The sequence below is a fragment of the Nerophis lumbriciformis genome, linkage group LG31, assembly GCF_033978685.3.
Source record: "Nerophis lumbriciformis linkage group LG31, RoL_Nlum_v2.1, whole genome shotgun sequence".
NCBI classification, from domain to species: domain Eukaryota; kingdom Metazoa; phylum Chordata; class Actinopteri; order Syngnathiformes; family Syngnathidae; genus Nerophis; species Nerophis lumbriciformis.
In genome coordinates this window covers 30,738,518-30,763,608 of record NC_084578.2, presented here as the reverse complement: position 1 = coordinate 30,763,608, position 25,091 = coordinate 30,738,518, and the positions used below count along the sequence as shown (strand labels likewise).

At 38.1% G+C, this 25,091-nt stretch overlaps 1 protein-coding gene across 1 annotated transcript in view; it reads left to right on the top strand.

Moving 5' to 3' along the window:
• pms1 (PMS1 homolog 1, mismatch repair system component) overlaps positions 1 to 22,260 on the top strand; it is a 34,977-nt gene extending 12,717 nt beyond the window's left edge. Inside the window, exons 6-12 of the mRNA XM_061926248.1 lie at positions 5,077 to 5,199; positions 5,298 to 5,444; positions 5,566 to 6,350; positions 17,232 to 17,678; positions 17,852 to 17,982; positions 21,369 to 21,529; positions 21,606 to 22,260. Coding sequence (XP_061782232.1) covers positions 5,077 to 5,199; positions 5,298 to 5,444; positions 5,566 to 6,350; positions 17,232 to 17,678; positions 17,852 to 17,982; positions 21,369 to 21,529; positions 21,606 to 21,806 — 1,995 coding nt within the window. The 3' untranslated portion in view covers positions 21,807 to 22,260. The remainder of the gene's footprint in view (positions 1 to 5,076; positions 5,200 to 5,297; positions 5,445 to 5,565; positions 6,351 to 17,231; positions 17,679 to 17,851; positions 17,983 to 21,368; positions 21,530 to 21,605) is intronic.
• The last annotated feature ends 2,831 nt before the right edge of the window (positions 22,261 to 25,091 follow it).

Sequence of the window (25,091 nt, the reverse complement as noted above, 5' to 3'; positions counted from 1 at the left end):
ATAAAGTGCAAAATATTAAACTGTGGACCAATAAAATCAGTGAAATTATAAACTGGCTACAGATGGCGGTTCGTTTTTTTCATATAAAATATATATTACTTAACATATCTCCTAAGTGATAAAAACTTTTTGCAATATGCATTAGCTTGCATCAGCACTCTAGAGTGTACATTCGCATTAGTGCCAGCCTCTCCCATGAGCGCAACTTCACCATGCTAAAAAAAGGGGGTGGGGAAATGGATTTCATCTTGGATGCACTGCAGGACTGCTTCTAAAATGCCCAGAAAAATGTGGTACATGCCTGCTGCTTTTTTGTAAACAAAGCAAAACACCACAGGTAGGCGCATGATAACATAAATGGGCAGTAAATGATCGAGTGCCTTGTGGTGAAAGCAGCGCAGTACAGCAAAAACCTTACTTAAACAAGGTGGTCTGCACCACTTTTCAATTGTACACGCAGTCTTAGTAGATCACACGCAACACACCCACTCGTACACCCATTTCTATTGTATGCACACAGTTAAGCGCATGATATTTGAATACTAGTAGATCCTGCAGGCCCTAAACTAAAACACTAAGATAAATAAATACGGCAGAGATTGGATAGTTTGATGAGGTCCTCGGATTTGGCTCTTCAAATTGGATTATCCAGAGTAGGGGTGTCCAAAGTGTAGCCCAGGGGCTATTTTTGGCCGCAGTGGAAGGATCATTATCGTTGCTAGAGGGAAGACGTGAGGAAGGTTGAGGGATGATGATTCGACTGCAAGGTTGAGAAGCGAATCAGACCCCTTTTGAATTGAATTTTCAAATAGTCTAATATTCTAGGACACCTCTTGTCCACCATTATTGTCCAGCACTACCTTAACGCTCTGGGCATTGAGTTAATTAGAGCTTCACACGTTTCCTTGGAAATCCTCTTCCACTCCACAATGATGACATGATAGAGCTGGTAGATGTTCGACACCTTTCGTTCCTCTACATCCCGTTTGAGGTTGCTCAACAGTCTTCGGGTCTGGAGACATCCTTAGCCAGTCCAACAACTTTACTCTTAGCTTCTTAAAGTTATTAATTGTCTTAGAAATGTGTTGGGGTTGTTTTTGCCATGTTGGAATAGTGCCATGCGTGCCATGGGTATTTTACACTGTCTAAGCCAAGTAAGTTTATCTTGGTCCCCTCAGACAACAGGTCATGCTTCCACTTATTCATGTTCTTAAGTCTGGTGTATACTCTTGCGTCACGTAACTTGTGTAAGCGATGCTGCTTTGCCCCCTGAGGGGGGCGTGGTTGGGGGCGTGGTTAAGATATATATATATATAAAAAATACTTGACTTTCAGTGAATTCTAGCTATATATATATATATATATTTTATTATATATATATATATATATATATATATATATATAATAAATTATTATTTATTTATATATATAAATAAATAAAAGAAATACTTGAATTTCAGTGTTCATTTATTTACACATATACACACACATAACACTCATCGACTCATTGTTGAGTTAAGGGTTGAATTGTCCATCCTTGTTCTATTCTCTGTCACTATTTCAGAACACACACATTATACAAATATACATTATAAAACCAATAAGAAAACGGGAGCTCTAATTTGGGAGTCTGAATTAGGATCAAAAGTTCCTATATAAACATTGCGTACTCAAGTCGCCATTTTGTATTGATTACTGCAGCTGTGCACTGGATTCATTCACAAATACAAACTACAACTCACAAACACTTTAGAGTTAGGCTCCACCATCAGAATGTGTACTTAAACTTATAAAGATCACATGGATATTATTCAGTGAATTGATTCACCAAAACTAACCTGTTATACAGGAGGAAAAAGCACGCAGGACGTTTCAGTTGTTCACAGACTGGTCGCGCTCATCAGAATGACAAGACACTTCCGGTCTGCAGGTGATAGCATTCAATTGGGAAGAAACGCCCTACTGCCCCCTACTGACCAATGTGAATACTGATAAATGTGGAATGACAGCTCCAAAAACGAATTCAAACCACAAAATAAAATAAATAAATCAACACAAAAATGTGACACATTATGGGTGGGTCACATATGCATGTACAGTAGATGGCAGTATTGTCCTGTTTAAGAGTGTCACAACATTGCTGTTTACGGCAGACAAACTGCTTTACGTAGACTAAATGCTGTTGTTGTGTGTTGTTTCCGCGCTGGGAGGACGTTAATGAAACTGCCTAACAATAAACCCACATAAGAAACCAAGAACTCGCCCTCGATCATTAGCTGTATATATTGTGGGAAAGCGGACGTGAGAACAGGCTGTCAACACTTCACTCAGGTCCGCATAGAGCTGGAGGGGGCGTGGCCTCCAGCTCCGCCTGAATTTCGGGAGATTTTCGGGAGAAAATTTGTCCCGGGAGGTTTTCGGGAGAGGCGCTGCATTTTGGGAGTCTCCCGGAAAATCCGGGAGGGTTGGCAAGTATGTGGTTGTCGTCACTCTTCACAAGCAGGAAATACAGTATCTAGTCAACGACCGCTGCGGTTGCTCCTTCTGGAGACACTGCCCCTTAGTGTTTTGGAAGAGAATTACAATTTTGGCGCCATCCCCCCACGGCAGAACTATAAATCAAACAAGACGCCGTCAGAGGGGACGCAAGCTACGTGATGCGAGAGCATATTCCAGCCTTTTGTCTGCTTATATTTGCATGACAGCAATGCAGACCAATATGATGCAATGTGCGATGTATGGTCTGATGTATTTTCAGCACTTACATGTCTATTTTCCAAACACTCACGTGCAATCACCTTGGTGAGCCTTGTTCTGATTGTAACCTGTCCTGTTAATTTAATCGATTTGTTAGCATACAATATTTCAGAATCATGCACTGAAAGTAACTGACATGGTCTTACTTGGCACAGTATATATTTTTTGCTTCTAGCATGTCATTTAATTGTTAAAACTACATTCAAAGTCTTAATTTTTTTGCAGATAAAATAAAAACATGCACCTTTTACTGTTGATCATGAGCTCAGCTGATAGCCTCTTACAGAATACCGACTTGTTTTCAGGCCAGCAGATGTGGTCAGTTGGTAGCTGGCCAACTATTTCCTCGCTCGTTTCCCTCTAGTTCTTTCCTGAAAAAGAGTTAGGGATTTTTGTTAGCTAAGCTTTGTTGTGCTGATTGTAATTGAATTAGTGTTGAGTCGTAACTTTCCGCTTGGTCAAGGTAGGTGACAAGCGCTTTGTACCTGCTGCTTTTAACTAATCTAGTTGGACAGATGTAGAGCAGCCCTTTTCACCTTGTTTCTTTCATTTTTCTCTTTGTTGTTGTTATTTTGCTGCTGCACATTGGTGCCCAGATATGAAAATAACCTTCCACCTTTTCTTACGACTCCCTGGAGGAATGAAAGAGCTGTTTTTTCTTATTTTTCCTCAAGACAAAATGTACTGATCAAGCAAACCAGGTTGACATTTTTATCAGGGTGTTGTTCATGGAGCGTTGCATTGCTGTGAAACAAAATGTGACAAATTTTGGAATGATTACTTATACCTGCCTCCGTTCGGGGCACAAGTTGACATTTGTACTCCCATAAAGTGACCCTAATGAGCAGAACAAGCATGAAACATGTGTGCCCCAATCCGAAACAGCAGTTCATTTATTGACGTTTTCAGCAAGCATTGCAAATAATGAGCCCAAGTCCATCTGGAGGAAAAAAATAAGCATGGTTATTCACCACCTGGAATATGTCGAACATTAATAGCTCTCATAATGTCTTACAAGCGTACATTCATTATGGCGTTTTTAGTTATATTGTTCAATTTTATGTAGAGTCATCAATTTTAGCTCAAGAGAACAGCTTTAGGGTGTGTGTGTAGGGGTGATGAGTACTCATAAAATAACTTCAAAGTTGGCAGGTCTGCAACTGATTTGGTCAACTTAATTGAGTAGTTTGGAGAAAACATATCTATAAGTGTCCTTGAAAGAGAGGTTAGTGAATTCTGAAGGAAAAGTAATGCATCATCACGGTATCGGATAGTAGAGTATCATATTTTTAGTTGAGAGAGGGGGTAGGCAATATGGCCTAAATTCCGTATTGCAAAATACATTGTGGCTAAGTCTTGCAAATATAATATAAATAAACAATATATTCTTTGGCATTTAAATAAAAGCTAGTTACACTGGCCCCTACGAAAAAAGCCAAAGAGTTTAAAAAAAACCCAAAAATAAACAGAACATGATTTGTAGTTTTGAGAACATTTTATATATAAAATCATGTACTTCACTCTACTGTTCTGATCAGGGATTTTTGCTGCTGATTCCGATAGGGTCATCCATGTGTGAGTTAGCCGACACCAATCACATGTATTAACTGCTATTTATTTATGGTATGTGCTTTTGACAGTGTAACAATTTCAACACAGTATTTTTACATGCAGAAAACAATGCAAAATACATATGAATGATGAATTAAATAGATAAATGAACATTTAACATCACTTTTACCTTTTTGTTAAGACTTGCGTTGGCAAAGAAAGCAATAAACAGAGAAGGAGGAAAGGAGAGCCACAAGAGCAGCACCTTCTTTCCTTTACAAAAAGGCTTTCACTCAAATCTTGGTTTTTGCCCCGCAGTGGATTATTTTGCAGCAGCTCTACATATATGAAAAACAGTTGCACTTGTGTAATTGTAACGAGTCCATGTTTAGAATAGTGTCCACTATCTACTTGGTTCTGTGGTGGTTAATATGGGGATGAAGAGAACAGTGTCTTTGTAAAAATACATAGCTGTAGGTATGTGTGTGTAATAGATATATTGTAATCTCTAGATAATACATCAGGAGAACTAAACATGTTGAAGATCGTATTTTAATATTTCGTATTAATGGAATCTGAGCTACACGAATTACAATTAAATTGATTCGTGAGGTGCCAAAGATGACACACTCCTAGTAGCAGTGCACACCCAGCTGTGCATTTGGAGGTCTGGGTCAACCATGCTATCCTGTCTGATAATGCAATGGCAACATTTTTACTTTTGTTTTGTATTTTCTTGATATAGTTTTTATTTTGTATCATCCTCAGATATTTTTAGAAGGATTTTTTCCCAAGCCAGGAGCAGAGTACTCTTCTACAAGCACTTCTGTTCCAGATAAAACCTTCATATTCGTCAACGACCGGCCTGTTCACCAAAAAGACATAATTAAGGTACACTTTATCATGCAAAAAATTAAGCTTTGAGTGTTATTCGTTCAAATAGCATTAGTTTTTATTTATGACGGCTGAATTGTGTGATTGGTCATCAGAAGCTACGTCAACACTACACTGCGCAGTACACGGAAGAGTCAGCACATAGTCGATACCCAATTCTAATGCTTAAAATCACAGTTTCACCTTCTTCAGTGGATGTTAATCTGACACCTGATAAGACCCAGGTTCTTCTCCATGACAAGGTATTTGGGATAACTCTAAATTAAAAAAAAATTGTCAAAATAGTTTTTGTTATTTTAGGAAAAATACAATTTGCTTTATGTGCATTAAAAAAATATGTTTCGGTTTTCTGTTTGCATTTAGGAAGCTTTGCTGATTGCATTGGAAGCTTTGCTAGTTTCTCACTATCAGCCTGGAAGGGACTCTCCAAAGGAGCGGTGCAGCTCTGAAACATTTCTTTCACCAACGCTTAAGACTGGAGCTTTACAACTGGATGATGAGATTTTGAAAACGAGAAGTGCAACAAACAATGTTGCTCCATTAGAGGTTGCAGCAAGTAGCAGTTTCAAAGGTCCACATAAACAGTGTGACGCTGCAGTGAATGAACATCTTTTACCACACAGACAGGCATCAGACTGCAGCTCTTCGTCCTCTGTAGCGGAGGACTGGATTGTCAACCAAATTCCTGGTGGACTAGAGTCTAATTTCTCACTTAGTTGTGATGATGCAGCATATTTGCCAAGTTGTGAGGAAAATCCAGTATTAGGTGCAGACTCAAGTAAACCCCATATATTAGCTGAAGACTGGTGCAGGGGCACAGCTTTTATTGACCCAGTATCAGGAGAACCTCTGCAACCCATTAAAATTAATTTACCTTTGGCGCCGAGTCACACTGACAAAGATCAACTTAAGGCTCAGAGCAGCAACAACAAAAAGATGGTCAATGTTATAACAGAAAAGCGTACAGCTCTGACAGCTTTTGACCTGATCAGTAATCGTACAATGAGAGCGCCACTGTCACCTGTCGCCCTTTTTGAGAAGGATGCCCGAGTTGAGATTCTTAAAGAGAAACCTACTGCCAGCCTGCAGGAGATCAGTGTCGCTGTTAATGAGAGATGGAAAAATTCCGCTGAGCAAGACCGTAAGAAGTAAGTTCACGTTCTCTTTCTTTTTAATTTTTATCTTTCGTATTGTGTTTTTTCCCCACTTCCTGATAGTAGAACTGAGAGATGTTTGGAATTTGACATTTAAAAGGGAACTGTACTTTTTTGGGAATTTTGCGTACATTCACAATCAAGACAAGAACACGTTTTCCTTTTTTTCATGCATTCTAAATATTAAATAAATGCTATCAATAGTCTGCTTACAATGGAGCATATGGGTGTTGCTCTATTCTGCTTATAAAAGCCCTTTAAAACATCCAAACATGTAAGTATACTGTATATGTAATGTAGTAACGGGCAAATTACTAATAAAGTTTAATATTTATGTATTTTAAGCATATGTGGTGCATTAATTTCAAAAAAGCGTAATGTTCGCTTTTTTCCCTCTACATCACTGATTTCTGCTTTGATTGATTGATTGAGACTTTTATTAGTAGGTTGCACAGTGAAGTACATATTCTGTACAATTGACCACTAAATGGTAACACCCGAATAAGTTTTTCAACTTGTTTAAGTCGGGGTCCACTTAAATTGATTCATGATACAGATATATACTATCATATATACTATCATCATAATACAGTCATCACACAAGATAATCATCATGGTGTATACATTGAATTATTTACATTGTTTACAATTCGGGGTGTGGGGGGGGGGAGTTAGGTTTGGTTGTTATCATCAGTCATCAACAATTGAGAACAGAGAAATGGATATTGAAACAGTGTAGGTCTGACTTGGTAGGATATGTACAGCAAGTAGTGGACATAGAGAGAGAGAGAGAGATCAGAAGGCATAAGAAAAGTATCTACATTTGATTGTTTACATTTGATTATTAACAATCCGGGGAGGGTGTTAGTTTAGGGTTGAAGTTGCCTGGAGGTGTACTTTTATTGCGGTTTTGAAGGAGGATAGAGATGCCCTTTCTTTTATACCTGTCGGGAGCGCATTCCACATTGATGTGGCATAGAAAGAGAATGAGTTAAGACTTTTGTTAGATCGGAATCTGGGTTTAACGTGGTTATGGCGGTCATTTGCTCACTGCAGACTTTCATGACAGCCAACAATCATAATAAAACATCACTTACTGTGCAATGTCTACTGTCATTAGGATGCTGACTGATAGAATCTTGCTATAGTCCTGTTTTTAAATGAAGAATGTCCTATAATCCTCGCGAAGAAAAGGGGGGTGGACCAAAGCGTCTTTTTTGTGTCGTTATCGCCATTCTGAGTAAATCGGCTGTCGATGTGTACCAACTTGTTGAAATATGTCCTCGTTCTTCTACTATCCAGGTGAAAAGCATGATTTATGATCTAGAATTAAGTTTGACGAGCAAGGGAACGAAGAAGCAGCTGATCAGTTGATCATGTCAACATTGGCACGCAAGCTCGTGATCACGGCGGCGCCATAAATAGTTTGTCTGCGTTAGCGCTTATAATAACAATAGCACTAATACTTGGTTAATATTCAAGTCATGAAATGTAAATGGTGTATTGTTGGCGCTTTTTGGATGTTTTTTTATTGTGTTTTATGGGCTGAATAGGGGACCTCCCATTGGCTCCACTGTAGGCTGACTTTTATTCACGAGTTAGAATAAATTTAAAAAATATTCCAAAAAAGTGCAGTTCCCCTATAAATGGAACTTATGAGGATTTTCCTCTTTTCTGACCTATAAATGTTGTTACAATGTTTAATACTTGTGATAAAAAGGAACTGCACTTTAAAAAACAATTGCCCATTGTTCACAATCATTGTAAGAAACAAGAAGACGGATGAATTAAAAAAAAAAAAAGCATCCTAAGTCGTAAATAAAAGTCTGCTTAAAATGGAGTCACTGAGAGGTCTTCTTTTGCGCCTATAGAGCCCTCTAAATAACCATCCAAAAACTACCAACAATACTCCATTTACATTTAATTAAATATTAACCAAGTTATAGTGATATTGGTATTACAAGCGCTAACACAGACTAACAATTTATAGCGGTGCAGTGATCACAGAGAGGTAACTAGCTTGTGTAGCTGTGTTGACATCATCAGATGGTGAGCTGCTTTCTCGGAGTTTGTGGAAGTTTATTCTGGATTATAAATAATGTTTTTCACCTTGATAGTAGAAGGATGGGCACATAATCCGACAAGTTGGTCAACTTTGACAGCCAATTTAGACACAAAAATGGTTAAAAATAGACCCGAAATGCCGCTTCGTTCCACCCCCCTTTTTTCTTTGCGAGCCATTCTTCATCCAAAATGGGAATACATCAGCATCCTATCAGTTGGCATCCTAGTGACATATTAGAAATGGTACAATAGGTGATGTTTTATTTTGTTTGATGGCTCTCATGTCTGCTCTGTGTAGTAATCAGTAGTGTTGTAGAAGGAAAAAGCAGACGCTGTGATGCGTTTTTTAAATGAATGCACCGCCTTATGCTTAAAATGAGAAAAATATGTAAATATTACTGCGCTATATAGGCAAAATAGAGCGGCTCCCATAGGCTCCATTGCAAGCAGACATTTGATTGCATTTATTTATTAGTTAGAATGCATGAAAAAAGAAATATATAGTACATGTTAATAGTATGGGTGCTTGTCTTACAGAAGGATTGTGAATGATAGGCAAAATTCCAAAAAAGTGTAGTTCCCTTTTAATCTCGAAGCATCAAATCATAAGGTTCATGTATTTGTGCGTGAGCTTGTACGCATTTTTTGAAGCCTCTGTATGATTCATTCTGATCTTTTATCGGTTCGATATCGGTATCGGCCAATACTGAAGGCTGCAATCTCGGTGTTGTTTCTGAAGTGAAAAAGTTGTATCGAGAAACCCCTAATATAGCTAGCCTAAGTAATATTTTAACATTCTTTAACTGACATACATTTAGAAAAAAAACACGTTTTAATAAAACAAAAAAAACTCCCTCACTAAAGACGTGTTAAAGTAAGGATTTTCCTGAGGTGATCCAACTTTGTTCTTAATTGCCGTAGATGTGCTAAAAAAGAACAATAAATTGTGTACTGATGAACTTAGAATTTAGATACATTTACACAAACTATTCATAATAATCTGATTAAAAATATAATTTGACAGCACAAATATGTTAATATTATATAGTGTGTGTGTGTGTGTGTGTGTGTGTGTGTGTGTGTGTGTGTGTGTGTGTGTGTGTGTGTGTGTGTGTGTGTGTGTGTGTGTGTGTGGGTGTGTGTGTGTGTGTGTGTGTGTGTGCATATATATATATATATATATATATATATATATATACATATATACATACATACATACTTGTGTGTGTACAAACCCCCACATGATTTGCAAATCATTTTCAACTTATATTCAATTGAATTCAATTGAATTGGCTGCAAAGACAAGATATTTAATGTTCGAACCGAGAAACTTAATTTTTTTTGCAAATAATCATTAACTTAGAATTGAATGGCAGCAACAATTTGGCACAGTGGCATTGTTACCACTGTGTTACATGGCCTTTCCTTTTAACAACACTCAGTAAACGTTTGGTAACTGAGGAGACCAATTTTTGAGGCTTTTCAGGTGGAATTCTTTCCCATTCTTGCTTGATGTACAGCTTAAGTTGTTCAACAGTTCAGGGTCTCCTTTATGGTATTTTAGGCTTCAAATTGTGCCACACATTTTCAATGGGAGATAGTTCTGGACTACAGGCAGGCCAGTCTAGTACCCGCACTCTTTTACTATGAAGTCACGCTGTTGTAACACGTGGCTTGGCATTGTCTTGCTGAAATAAGCAGGGGCTTGGAAGGCAACATATGTTGCTCCAAAACCTGTATGTACCTTACACATCTGTGAAGGCACCATTATTGCTGAAAGTTTCCCATGCCTTGGGCACTAATACACCACCATACCATCACAGATGCTGGCTTTTGAACTTTGCGCCTATAACAATCCGGATGGTTCTTTTTTTCCGGAGGACACGATGTCCACAGTTTCCAAAAACAATTTGCAATGTGGACTCATCAGACCACAGAACACTTTTCCACTTTGCATCAGTCCATCTTAGATGAGCTCGGGCCCAGCAAAGCGTTTAGCGTCTCTGGGTGTTGTTGATAAATGGCTTTCGCTTTGCATAGTAGAGTTTTAACTTGCACTTACAGATGTAGGGACAAACTGTAGTTACTGACAGTGGTGTTCTGAAGTGTTCTTGAGCCCATGTGGTGATATTCTTTACACACCGATGTCGCTTTTTGATGCAGTACCGCCTGAAGGATCGAAGGTCCGTAATATCGCTTACGTGCAGTGATTTCTCCAGATTCTCTGAACCTTTTGATGATATTACGAAACGTAGATGGTGAAATTCCTAAATTCCTTGCAATAGCTCGTTGAGAAATATTGTTCTTAAACTGTTCAACAATTTGCTCACGCATTTGTTCACAAAGTGGTGACCCTCGTCCTATCCATGTTTTTGAATGACTGAGTATTTCATGGAAGCCCAATCATGGCACCCACCTGTTCCCAATTTGCCTGTTCACCTGTGGGATGTTCCAAATAAGCATCAAATTCTAAATGAGCTAATATTTGCAAAAAATAAAGTTTTCCAGTTCAAACGTTAAGTATCTTGTCTTTGCAGTCTATTCAATGGAATAGGCTGAAAATAATTTGAAAATCATTGTATTCTGGGTTTTTTTTACGATTTATACAACCTGCCAACTTCACTGGTTTATATACATGTGTATGTATATATATATATATATACATATATATATATATATATATATATATATATATATATATATATATATATATATATATGTGTGTGTGTGTGTGTGTGTGTGTGTGTGTATATAAAATACACATATACATTCTCTCAATGAGCTTCAAGAGGTAGTCACCTGATATGGTTTTCACTTCACAGGTGTGCTTGAAGCTCATCGAGAGAATGCCAAGAGTGTGCAAAGCAGTAATCCGAGCAAAGGGTAGCTATTTTGAAGAAACTAGAATATAAAACATGTTTTCAGTTATTTCACCTTTTTTTGGTAAGTACATAACTCTACATGTGTTCAATAGTTTTGATGCCTTCAGTAACAATCTACAATGTAAATAGTCATAATGCCTGCACATAGATAATACATCAATTAAAATGTGTTAAAATTGCACTAAATCATAAACAAGATACGGTATTTATTTAACAACTTTGCAATAAATATATGCCAAAGAAGCTAAAATTACTAAAATATTACCAATTGTACATTGGGCAGAAAAAAATGGCAAACATCGTTTAATACTGTTAATTGGTTGCAGACTCTAACCGCATAAAGTGAATTTCCGCTTCGTAGGAATTTTTATTTATAAAGTTTAAGTATAGTTACAGCATAAAAACCTGTTTATGACCTATTAAATATAGCTCTTAACATTATTAGAGGCCTCTAGACAAGAAATAACGCCCTTGCAGTCACCTTTACACTTTATTTACTTAATATATTAGACATAATTATAGGATACGACATACACTGTACTGTAATACATATAGGACATTAATATATAAACCAGCATGTACAGTAATATAGAGTCATACACAAACACAGTGCAGTATATCAGATTTGTATTGTTAAGTTTATTTAGCCATTTAAGCTTGTAAATGTTTAATTTAGGCCATAAATATGTAAAATTCAATATACATATTATTGACTTGGCCATTGTAAATTGAGAAAGAGCAAGGAACCCTAATATAATTTTTTTGATAAATATATATTATAAAACCGTGATAGAGTGAAGCCGCATAATTTGACGTGCTAAGTGGCGAGGGACAGCTGAAATACATGTTTTAGGTAATTTTTAAATAGCTGTTTAAGACCCATGCAAAATGCGACCCAATTTTTTCTATTTGAGAATCACTCCTTTAGACTACAAACTAGTTGAGACAAAATTGTCACTGAGGTATAGTCTGTATAAATTCCGGACAACTGAATATTATTATTACTATAAATAATCTTGTCTCTCGTTTTTAGTTTTTTGAGTTAGTTTTTTTTTTAGCATATAATACTTTTAGACTGTCTAAATTGTTCTCATTATAGCAAATGCAATAGTGTAGCTTGACAGGACAAATTGGTTTAATAGGAATTTATATTCTTACTTAAAAGATAAATGCCTCGTGTTCATGTTCACACAGTTGTTTTTGTTCATCTAAAATTGAATGAGTGACACATAGTTGGCTAGTCAAGAACAGATTTGGCACTGAACAGATGGAGGTAATGAGTGTTAGAGTTGACCCTTGCCCCCCTCTGAGTCAAAGGATTTACATTAATGAAGGTAAGACAGGGATGGAGTCATTTTGGGGGGAAAACAGGAAACAAAGTTAGTCTCAGAATCATGCACTATACAGTGAAATATTTATTCCTGCATGCTATTTTGGATTTGATCTTTGTGTTACATTAATAAATTATATCAAAACAAAAACTGTCAAAAAATATTGTGTTCCTGATGAGTTCCACTATTCAAATAACTACATAAATGGTTATCTTGAAGTCTTCTGCTTTAATGAAATACAGTAGAAGAAAGGTCACTACCTGTCATCGGGAGAGGGTGCAAAACAAAAAAGCTCTGATCTTGTTTTGAGTAAAATTGGAGCTTTCCTGACCCCTGACTGTAAGCACAGCCACAGGACAGCTTGCTAACATATCCGATTTAAACTCTGCCCAGCCGTAAGCACAATTGTCTATAAAAAGCAAAGTGTAGGTGCCACAAGTCGGGGGCTAACGAGCTAAAACGCAAACTCAAAGCGGTAGCCGAGCAACCCGAAGCTATACAGCGATCAGGCCGTTTAAGTTTGGACACATTTCAAGGCTTTCTGATCACACAAAGTGGTCTCTAAGACAGGCTGACATGGCGCAAGGTACAATATTTGTTGAACTAACAAGTTAGAAGTGCTGCTAGCCATTAAAGTGAACCACGCCAGCGGCTTTCAGTAGGCTGCTTAGCAACTATGAAACGCACACTAAGGAACAAAACTTCCCGCTCGAAACGCCCGGGCTCACAGATCAAATTTCAGGAAACCGATGACCCGAATATGACAATGTTGGTGAACACAATACAAAACCTACAATTAGATATCAGAGGTCTACAATCATATGTAGACGGTCAATCATTAGATATTAGATGTCTACAATCAAATATAGAAAGTCTACATGCACTGAATAACAGAGAAATTATTTTTGTGATGATATAAGGAACATTAAAGATTAAATTAAGATTCTCAGAGAGGACAGCACAGCAGTGAGACATAAGTCCTGCAAGAAGAAAATGCAGCATTATCAATAGCATCGTTGTTGTTGTCTAAGCGTTGTGAACTTTCACAAGGCGCTTATTGATAACATTTTTACTAATCCATCCATCCATTTTCTACCGCTTAATCCCTTCGGGGTCGCGGGGGGCGCTGGAGCTTATCTCAGCTACAATCGGGCGGAAGGCGGTGTACACCCTGGACAAATCGCCATCTCATCGCAGCATTTTTACTAATGTTTTTTGATAATAATACAACAAGTAGTCTGCTAATTACTGACATCAGTGATCATCTACCAGTTTTCACAACCTATGACGGAAACTACAGGAAGAGGAACATGGATAACAAAAGGACACTTTGAAGACTATGCACAGAGAAAACTATCAATGCTATCAATGATTTTAAGAATGAGCTGAGAGAACAAAGTTGTGAAAGTGTACAGTGAAAATGATGTGTATATACACATTTTTAAATGATTTCATGATGCTTTATAACAAACATTGTCCATGGAAACAAGTTAGTTAGAACCAATCAACCCTTTTGCTTTTAACAATAAAAATACATTGCGTGGGTTCCCTCCGGGTACTCCGGCTTCCTCCCATCTCCAAAAATATGCACCCGGGGATAGGTTGATTGGCAACACTAAATTGGCCCTAGGGTGTGAGTGTGAATGTTGTCTGTCTACCTGTGTTGGCCTTGCGATGAGGTGGCGACTTGTCCAGGGTGTACCCCGCCTTCCACCCTAATGCAGCTGAGATAGGCTCCAGCAACCCCGAAAAGGACAAGCGGTTGAAAATGGATGGATGGATGTATAGAACTTAGATCTATATCTTAGAACAAAGATCTATAAATCCAGAAAATAAGTACAAACGCAGAAGAAAAAGCTAACCAGCGTCTAAGAATATGAAGGAAAGAATATTACAGCCAATTATTAGACAGGAACAAAGACAATATGAGAGCAACATGGGGAATCCTAAATAACATCATCAGAGTGAAGTGAATTATATTTATATAGCGCTTTTCTCTAGAGATTCAAAACTTTTTACATAGTGAAACCCATTATCTAAGCTACATTTAAACCAGTATGGGTGGCACTGGAAGCAGGTGGATAAAGTGTCTTGCTCAAGGACACAACGGCGGGGATCAAACCTGGAAACCTCAAGTTGCTGGCACGGCCGCGCTACCAACCGAGCCACGCCTCCCCACAAAAAATGTTGCTAAGAAGTATTACCCTCAATACAACGGAAACGTGAAACATGGTAGTATGAACAAAGTAGTGGAAAGCCTTAATAACTGCTTAGTAAATGTTGAAATAAATCTGGACAAAACAATTGCAGATCCTGGGTCAGTTGACGACTTGAATGACATCATAGACAGAAATCCCAACTTGATGTTCCTTAGGGGTGTGACAGAAGAGGAAATAATCAAAATTGTGAATAAATGTAAATCAAAGACTGCACTCAACTGATTAGAAAGTGGAAATTGATATGGAATTGATAAAAAAAAGGTTACTGGATAGATTTTAGAACATTCAACGTACATCAGCAACCCATCATTTAAAACAGGCAAATTCACAAACAAAATGAAAGTAGCAAAAGTTGTACCAATTTATAAGACTGGAGACAAATTGAAAAATTGTTTTACAACAGATTCGACAAATTCCTAAATAAAAGTGTAACACTCGCAGACAGCCATTACGAATACACAGCTAAAATTTCACAATCAATGGCATTCATGAAAATAACAGCAGGGATTGCTAATGCAATAGGTGGTAAACAGTGTGAAGCTGCAGTGTTTACGGACCTAACTAAAGCATTTGACCTAATTAACCATAATATCTTAACGAACAAATTAAAACAGTCTTACGCGGTCATGAACTGCGTAAGAAGCTACTTCACCAATAAGGAGCAGTACGTGAAGCGAGGTGAACATACGTCTACATTGTCAATTATATCTTGCGGCGTTCCCCGGGGATTAATACTGGGACCAAAATTATTCAATCTCTTTATTAACGACATTTGTAAAGTTACAATACACTTAAAGTTGGTACTATTTGCAGACTATACAACTGTTTTGTTCTGTAGAGAACACGCAGAAGCTAACATAAATAACAGAAGAAATTAACACATTAAAGAGATGATTGACAAAAACAGACCATCTTTGACTCAGTAAAACTAAAATATTGTTATTCCGTAACAGCAAAATAGAAAGTCTAACACAAATACAAAAGGACAAAGTAGACATTAAAAGGGTAAAATAAATCACATTTTTGGGTGTAATAATAGATGATAAAATTAACTGTAAATATCATATACTGTAAAAAATATACAACATAAGCTACTATTGCGAGAAACACTTAAATAATGATGAACTAAATATAAATATGTTCTGGACTAAAAATCACTCCATATTCTCTACTGCTCAATAGTGTTACCATATCTAAATTATTATGTAGAAATATGAGGAAATAACTACAAAAAGTATGCTTCATTCGCTAACCGTGTTACAAAAGAGGTCGAAAAGAATAATATATTATGTTGGCTATCGAGAACATTCAAACCCTTTATTTATCGAATCAAAAATATTGAAATTCAATGATTTGGTGCATTTGCAAACAGCTAAAGTTATGCACAAAGCAAACTATAACCTGCTACCCAAAAATGTACAACAATTATTCTCAACAAAATGGGAAAAATATAACCTTAGGAAAAAATGTAACTTATAACATGTGTATGCACGTACAACACTAAAGACCTTAAGTACATCACTATGTGGAATTAAATTATTAAATGGATCAAGCAAAGAATTAAAACAAAGTACTAATATGATCCAGTTTAAGAAACTAAACTCATTCATTCTGATTTCGTATCGGATCAATATCGGTATCGGCCAATACTGAAGGCTTCAATCTCTGTGTTGTAACCAAAGTGAAAAAGTTGTATCGGGACATACATAATGTAGCCTATAATGCAATATTATAGTGAAATATAATACTAATATTTTAACATTCTTAACTGATGTACAGTACCGGTACATGTGGAAAAACAAACACTTTTAACTTTGTAACAATTAAAGAAAAAAACACTGATGACGTGTAAAAGTAACGAGCGATTCAACTGAAGTGATTCAATTTCATTCTTAACTGCAGTAGAAGTGCCTAAAAAATAAGTTGTATGCAGAGTAAAACTTACAAATAATAAATTGTGTACCGATTAACTTTGGCCAGTGACACTGCTGCAAAAGATAACATATATACCACTTCTTGGAATTTAAATATATTCGCACAAACTGTTTATATAATTGAATAATAGGGTGTTATTTTAAGTCTTAATGCTTAAAATATAAAGATTTATGGAAACAAGTTCTTAAAAAACACGCTGTGGAAAGCACTATGCCTATTGTAATTATAAACACAAAAAATGACAAATAACAATAATCTGTGATATTTTTATGAGACAGCAGCCATGCTAACTAAGACAAAATGTATCATAGCATAAAATGAGGTAAGTTAAAAAAAAAAAGAAGTAATTTTACTCTGGCACACGGTGTGAAAAGTGCTTGTAGAAATATATTAAACATGGATGTTCATCATTACTAGTGTTGTGGATATGTCTGAACTCTACAGGTATGAGGAGAAAGCAAAAAAACACCTGGAAAATCACAAGCGCACCTGCACCACCAAACTGGCAGACAGTGAAATCCTGAAAGAGCGGATGAGCTACAAACGCAAGGCTTCACTCTCAAACCAACAGCTGCTAGACGAGCTCTTCTCTGCAAAGCCCCAAAAGAAGCAGAGGAGCCTAACGCCAAAGCCTTCCAGGCCCTTCCCCTGTTGCATGTCAAGCCTGCGGTTGCGGCTTCAGCGCCTCTCATCCAAGATTGGAGCAGCACCACAGGGTCTCCGTCTTGTAGCCCGGCTGGCCTCTCAGAGTGCCTGGGTCGTTTTATGTGGTCAGAGGCTCATGTTGTTAAACCCATTTCGGGTGCAGGAGACCTTGCTGTTTAAGAGACTCCTCCAGAATAATATACTTCCAGCAGTCACTCTGCAGAATACTATACATATAACAGAAAGGTAATGTATCACTCACTTCTCACTAGCAATTAACCAAACCTAAATTATTGTCAATGCTTTTAGTACTGCTATTTCAAACACGAGTAACATATTTTAATCCTACATTGTGTTGTGCTACATTGTGTCTACATACCTGAAAATAAACTGAATTTAATGCATCGTCTCGTCTGCAGGAGTTTAGGGGGGACAGAGTACATAGAGACTTTATGCAACATGGAGAAACAAAACCCAGATCTGAATGGTGGGGTGTTCATCTCTGACCCAAGACTTGTGGCCAATGGGTTTAAAGTCAGACTCACTCCAGGTAAATTATTTTAAATATATACCTTGCTATATTTCTCAGCTAGGCCATATGACCGTACAGAACAGGAGTCGGCAACCCCACACCACACTGAGCATTTGTTTAAACAGATATTTTCTGACTATGTCTGAGTCCTGACTGGGGATTGGATGAGCGTGGACAACTACAGTAGTGTTTTGACTTATTGTAATAATAAGGTACATCATTTACCTTAGAGAGCGGACTTCTATGGTATCTATATCAAGCTACTTGTCAGTTAAATACACCATCAACAGATTCTCCATATTTTCATCGATACATGTCCACCATTTAGATATTTTACATCCTTTCACTGATGTTAGGACTTACTGGGGACGGTGTGGCGAGGTTGGGAGAGTGGCCGTGCCAGCAACCTGAGGGTTCCTGGTTCAATCCTCACCTTCTACCAACCTCGTCACGTCCGTTGTGTCCTTGAGCAAGACACTTCACCCTTGCTCCTGATGGGTCGTGGTTAGGGCGTTGCATGGCAGAATAGGTGAATGTGGAAATAGTGTCAAAGCGCTTTGAGTACCTTGAAGGTAGAAAAGCGCTATACAAGTATAACCCATTTACCATTTAATCTGCTTCAGTAAAATGCTAATTTCATACTCCTTCAGTAAGTCGCTTTTTTGATGATTTATATCTTTAACTTGATGAATATCATCCGCTTCTCCTAAGCACTGTCTATCACACTCACTTTCTTAAAAACGCACGTTTATATTTCAATATCGCTGATTCGTGGCAGCAATATTAAGCAATGTTCTCAAGGGAGGGCAAAGGCCCCTGATAATCTTCTCCGCTGTCCTGGTCACCCTCTTCAAGGCCTTCCTGTCTTCAGCAGAGCAGGGAGAAAACCACACTGTTGCGCAGTACATCAGCAATGGCTCTATAGTGGCCCGATAAAAAGATACCTGCGGTTTCTCCTCAAGTTTGTTCCTCTGCAGCACACAAAGGAAGTGGAGTCTCTGCTGTGCCTTTTTGACCAATGCTGAAGTGGTGACAGTCTTTGGAGGTCCTTCAAGATGTAAGTTCCCACGAACTTAAAGGAGGCCACACTCTCCACACATGCTCCATTTACAACACGTAGAGCATTTTCCCTCTCTGTCTTCTAAAATCAATGACCTTCTTGGTCTTTGTGGTGTTCAGGTTGTTCTTGGTGCACCACCCTGTCAGCACCTGTATTTCCTCTCTGCAGGCTGTTTCATCACCCCCAGGATCAGCTCCACCACTGTGGTGTTGTCGGTGAACTTGATGATAGTGTTTGAGTTTGGATGAATGGGGACGCAGTCATACGTATATAGGGTCAAGGAAAGGGCTCAACACGCAGCCCTGAGGAAAGGCAGTGCTGATTGACAGGTTGGGAGAGCATAGTTGACCCACCTTAACAATCTGAGGTTGGTTGGTCAGAATTTTTTTTTTATCCAGGAACGGATGATGGGCGTAGATCCAGGAAGCTCAGCTTCTACACTAGGATGTTGTAGATGATGGGATTGAATGGCGAGCTGTGGTCGACAAACAGCATCCTGAGATAGGTATTCTGAAGTTCCAGATGTCCCACAGCTGTGTGGAGAGCAGCGACGATGGTGTCCTCTATGGACCAGTTTGGCCTGTAGGCAAACTGGTGTGGATCAAAGTTCTGGAGGAGGCAGACATTGATATATTAAAGAACAAGTCTTTCAAAACACTGCATAACAGCAGACATCAGTGCCTCTGGTCTGTAGTCATTTAAGTATTTTATGATTGTCTTTATGAGGAATGGGATGACAGTGTCTGCCTTAAGACAGGGCAGGACTTGGGCTTGTGCCAGGGATGAATTGAATATCCTTTTTAGTACTTCAGCCAACTGGTCTGCACAGTCCCGGAGCACTTTGCCCAGTATGCCATCCGGCCTACCCTTCAGTACCCGCCTCACCTGGTGTTCTTGGAGGACGAGCCGTTGAGGACTAGAGGGTAGATGGGGCATCTGTGGCTGGTCTGGTTGGGCAAATAAGTGATTGAGTTCCTCTGCTAGCAAGTCTTCCTTGCTGATGTGTTACTTTTGTAGCTTGTCAGGGGTTTGATGCCTTGCCACACCCGCTGTGAGTATTTGTTCTTCAGGCGCGCCTCCACTTTCGTCCTATACTCCACTTTTGCAGCATTGATGCCTCTCCTTAGGTCAGAAATCGCCCTGCTGTATTGCTCAAATGGAAGGTAGCGTTTCAAGCCTTAAGAAATGTCTCGACCTCTGAGGTAATCCACAGTTTTTGATGAGGATAGACCCGGCTGTGCTTATCCACAGTGATGGTGTGTGTACAGTGTTTAATATAAAACACTGACCGTGTCATGGTATGGAAGCAGTCATGCATGCAGGAACAAAAAGCATGGATTGGTGGTTAGATGTGCTCAGGTGGGGTAGAGAAACAGTCTTGTAGGCTCGCTTCAGATTGGAGTAAACCTGATCCAGGGTATTCTCACCTCGAGTTGGGCACTAGCCTTGCTAGCAGGCCCGCTCTGAAACCCCTCTTTTGATTACGATGCCTCGCCGGCGTTGTCTTCTCCACGATCCGAGGACAAGCCACTGTGAGCCCAGATATCTAGAGATGTCATCTATGATGTGGTAAAACGGATGAAACTCACTTGTAATTTCTATTCGAAAACATAAATCAGATTGACCAAATTTCGGTAAGGGTTTTGCGAAGTAGGCTGCTGAGATCATTCATACGATCACATTCATACAGCAGCACACTTACAAGACAGACTAAAATGCACCAATACAGAGAGCCGGTAGCCGCAGCGTCCGTACGCGCCGCCATCTTGGCAAAACATTTTTAAAAATCCATCCATTCCAATTGAAACGTAATACACAATTACACAACTTGTGAAACGTGCACAGACTTATTTCTTCTTCATTATAAAGAGTATTTTTCCTTTCCGTTGGAAAGGATCCCATAAATGCCAGTTGTTACTGAACTGGTTCACCACAGTCTACATTGGCACTTTGCCTGAGAGCATGACCTCCCACTGGGTTTTAGCAGGTGATCAGAATGTTTGCCCTTTGAAAAATTCCAATAATTTGCATACAGCTATGCCAGCCTCAGGAGGTGTGTGCCTAACACCGGCATTTGGAGCATGAAATCTCGGAATAGTTGTTACTCAAATATAAATCTAAATGATTTGTGATATTTCCTCTTTAAATGACAGGTAGTATTTTTTTCACTTCCTTTCAATATGCTGGGGCTTCTATTAGTCATTTAACACTCCATTTGGCCCTTCCTTGTTTGACTAAGTCATTAGTCAAACTGTAAATCACAGCATTTATTTATTATTATTTCCTGGAGATCGAGTCTACGTCTGCAGCATATTAATCGTTGTTTTCTGCTTGTTTTGGCCAGTGGTCACGCCACCTGAGAGACATCTGGAAGTGACAGCACTGGCAGACTGCGTACCTTTCCTCGGTGTAGAGGACCTCAGGGAGATCATGACTGCAGTGCATCACAGGAAGGCCAAGACTGTCCAGGAGTGTCGGCCCCTGAAAGTTTCCAACTACCTTCAAGTAAGAGATAAGTTTAAATCCTATCCGTTTTTTTTATTATTGAACTAATTCACTGAACGGTGACTTGTCTGTACAGAGTGAAGCTGTTCGACTTGCCCGACAGATGCCTTCACATTTATCAAGGGAGGATGTGGAGGACATCCTTCGACGGATGGAACAGCAACTTGGTCAGGACAACCACATCTGTTTCCACGGAAGGCCATTTCTACAACTCCTGTGTGAAATCCCTCATACTGACCAGGAGACTAAGTCTCTGCTAAAACCTTTGGGATTATAAAACTGATGACACCACAATACAACTAGTTTGAATAGCTGTAATTTTAACATAACACACCTTGTGAAACAGTTTACGTACACCCCACTTTACCTATGTTTCGGTTTTCAATGAAGATTTTAGCCAAACGGTTTACCCGGTTTTTGTAAGCCGTCTCGGTTACCATACAGCTAAACATTTGTGGTAACACATTGGTCCATTTGCCCGTGAATCAAGTCCCCAAACAAAGAAGAAGAAAAAAATGTTGTAAGTGCCAGCATTTTGAGGAAGTATATGACAAACTTTAAAAAAAGAAAGAACTAACAGAGTGCAAAGGTAATGTCTGTGTGGCTCTACCCTGTTCTCCACTTATCACCGTCTTTGCCGACAAGAGTTTTCAATAATGGTAAAAGTGATGTTCAAGAGGACCTATGATCATTTTAATTTACATTAAAACACTTGCTTGTGTGCTAGATAATATGTATTGGCTATGCTTTGGTGTAAATTTCGCATACATTTTGCGCCACAGTCACATTTATAACCTACTTCTGCAAGATTGAGATTAACATCGTTTGTGGAGGATTTCTACCCGCCATCCTCTCAAAAAGTATCCTAATTTATCTTTTGATAATGCACACTGTTTGAATATATAACTTTAAAGGAGACCTGCACTTTTGTGTAGTTTTGACTATGTTTTACAATCCGTATGTGAGACACATGTTTTTTTTAATGCATTGTAACTCGTAAATAAATGCTGGCAAAAGTCTGCTAACAATGGAGGTTATGGGATTTGCTGCATTCCGCCTATAAAGCACTCTAAAAACATCCAAAAACCTCCATCAACGTTTTGTATTCATGCTTTAAGCATATATGTTATGTAGTATCAGGTACATTGTAAATAACATTTAATTTTGACGTATTATGGTCATTTTAAGCGTATGACAACGTATTAATTTCACAGACGCATCACAATATTTGCTATTCCTTTCTACAACAGTAACTATTATGCATGGCAGACTTCATGACATCCAATGAGAGAAATGATGATCCAGAACCTTATATTTTTGAGCCAGAATATACGAAGTATGAGCTACACGTTTTATGAGCTAAGCGATGAGCAGATCCAACAAGTAGCACTATTTCTAAACAATACATATATACTACAAACATAATAAAAAATCAAGAATTAACTTTTACCAACTCAGAGGCGATACAGCAGCTCACCGGTTTAGTATGTCAATAGATGCATAGGCTAGTTACCTCTCCGTGATCAAGGCGCCGGTAAAAGTATTTCCTTGGCATCAGTGCTTATAATAATAATATTGCTAAAACGTGGTTAATATTTAGGTCACAAGATGTAAATAGAGTATTGTTGGTGGTTTTTGGATGTTTTTTAGAGGACTTTACTCCCATTAGCTGCATTATTAGTAATTTTTTACGAATTAGACTGCATTAACAAAAAACACATATGGTCTTGTCTCACATAGGGATTGTGAATGATAGGCAAAATTCTACAAAAAAAACTTAGTTCGCCTTTAAGGCAAACATCACTGCTATTTTTTTTCCAGACACTGTCAAAAATAAAGTTAATTAACATAATATAGAAATTCCAGTCACAACATTTGGTATATCTGCCTACTCTCAGATTGATGCAGAGCTGCATAAAAATGCTGATTGAGCTGTAATTATATCACTGCATGTTGGTGTTGTTATGCGCATGCCAAGAATAGATGAAAATTATACGTTATCCTACCTTCTCTTGTGTTTCCTCAAACCAAGGCTATAATATCGCCGGCTTTTTCCGCTTGAGTTTAGCGGCTAATCCATATTCACAATGGTCCAACTTGACAAAACAAAAATGTAATTAAGACACATTAAAACACATACCTATTTATTTTATAGATATCAAAGAGGATGAATTGGATGTATATAATTTCTTATAGGAAAAATTGCTTAGATTTTTGTGTTATTTGGTATTCCTCTGACCTTTTAAAACGTATTACTAACAAAGTATACAAGTACAACTGTATTTATTTTTTTCTTTATATTTGTAGACTTTGAAACAGTGATAATAATTGAGAAATAAACGGTTACAGTATTAATAAGCTTGTAAAGGTTAACACACACCTGATGACCTAAAGACAGGGCAGGGTTTTTTTTCCCGTTTTGCTTCTAATTACAATGTTATTTAACAGACATCCACTTTTAATTTCAGAGCTATGTCTTCTTTTTTATTTTGCATAATGCCATTTTATGCAAAGAAGAGTAATGGTAAAATGTGACGAATAAAAATAATGTAACCATAGTTTTTATACTGTACATGGATGAAAATATTTTCCTGTCAAAAATGACTGCATAAAGATCAACAGAGCTTACCAAATTCAGACTTTCCTCCTTTCCAACGCCACAGCCACAGTACATTCTGCATGTTGTGCGTGGAGCTGCATTCACTTTTGTCATCACTAAGAAAAAATATCTTATAGGTAAGATAAGATCAGGCCACTCACTTGTCTATTTAATAATATGTATTTCTTTTCCGTCATAAGTTTTGGGTATGTTTAGTGGATTTAAGATTTAGTGGGAGCTTATCACCCGGTTCTGCAATTTTATGTTCTTATTTTATATTGTTTATTTCATTTTTGTCAACTTCATGTAATCGATCATTTAGACATGACCAACAATATTTGATACATTTCTAATTAAAATCCTCATTCTCTGTGGGCTGTACCTGTTTGTTAGAATTAATTAAAACTTGCATGACTGGAAATTAATATTCTTTTTATTTAATTGCTCATTACAAAAACACAAATCAGTGGCTATTTCAACAAAGTCTGTTCATGTTGGAGTGTCTATATTTCAAAGGACAGTGAAGGCACTTAAGCTTTGACTTGGTGGAAGAGTAACGTGTGATGGATAGAAAATTGGTTTGTTGCACATTTAGAGGTGATAATTAGACTGTCGGACTTTGTTTTTGTCGTAGATTACCACCAACAGGAAGGTGTTGCGGTTTTTCAAGAAATCTTCTAGCAGTGTCACATTTCTGTTAGGCCGCTACAGTATGAACATAGCATGCATCCACTGTTTTAAACTACCCCCGTGTCTCTACTTTGTACACCATTTACCTCAGGTATACCGTAACATTAAAGCATACTTAAACTAATCGTACTGTGTCTCGGCCCACTTCACACCTAAAGTCAGACTTGTTTGACTAGTCAAAATACACTGATCCACCTCCAGATGCTGCATGCTTCCCTTCCTCTGGAAAGACTGGAATATGTAATCCAGAGCCCGTCCCGATTCCGTGCAGGC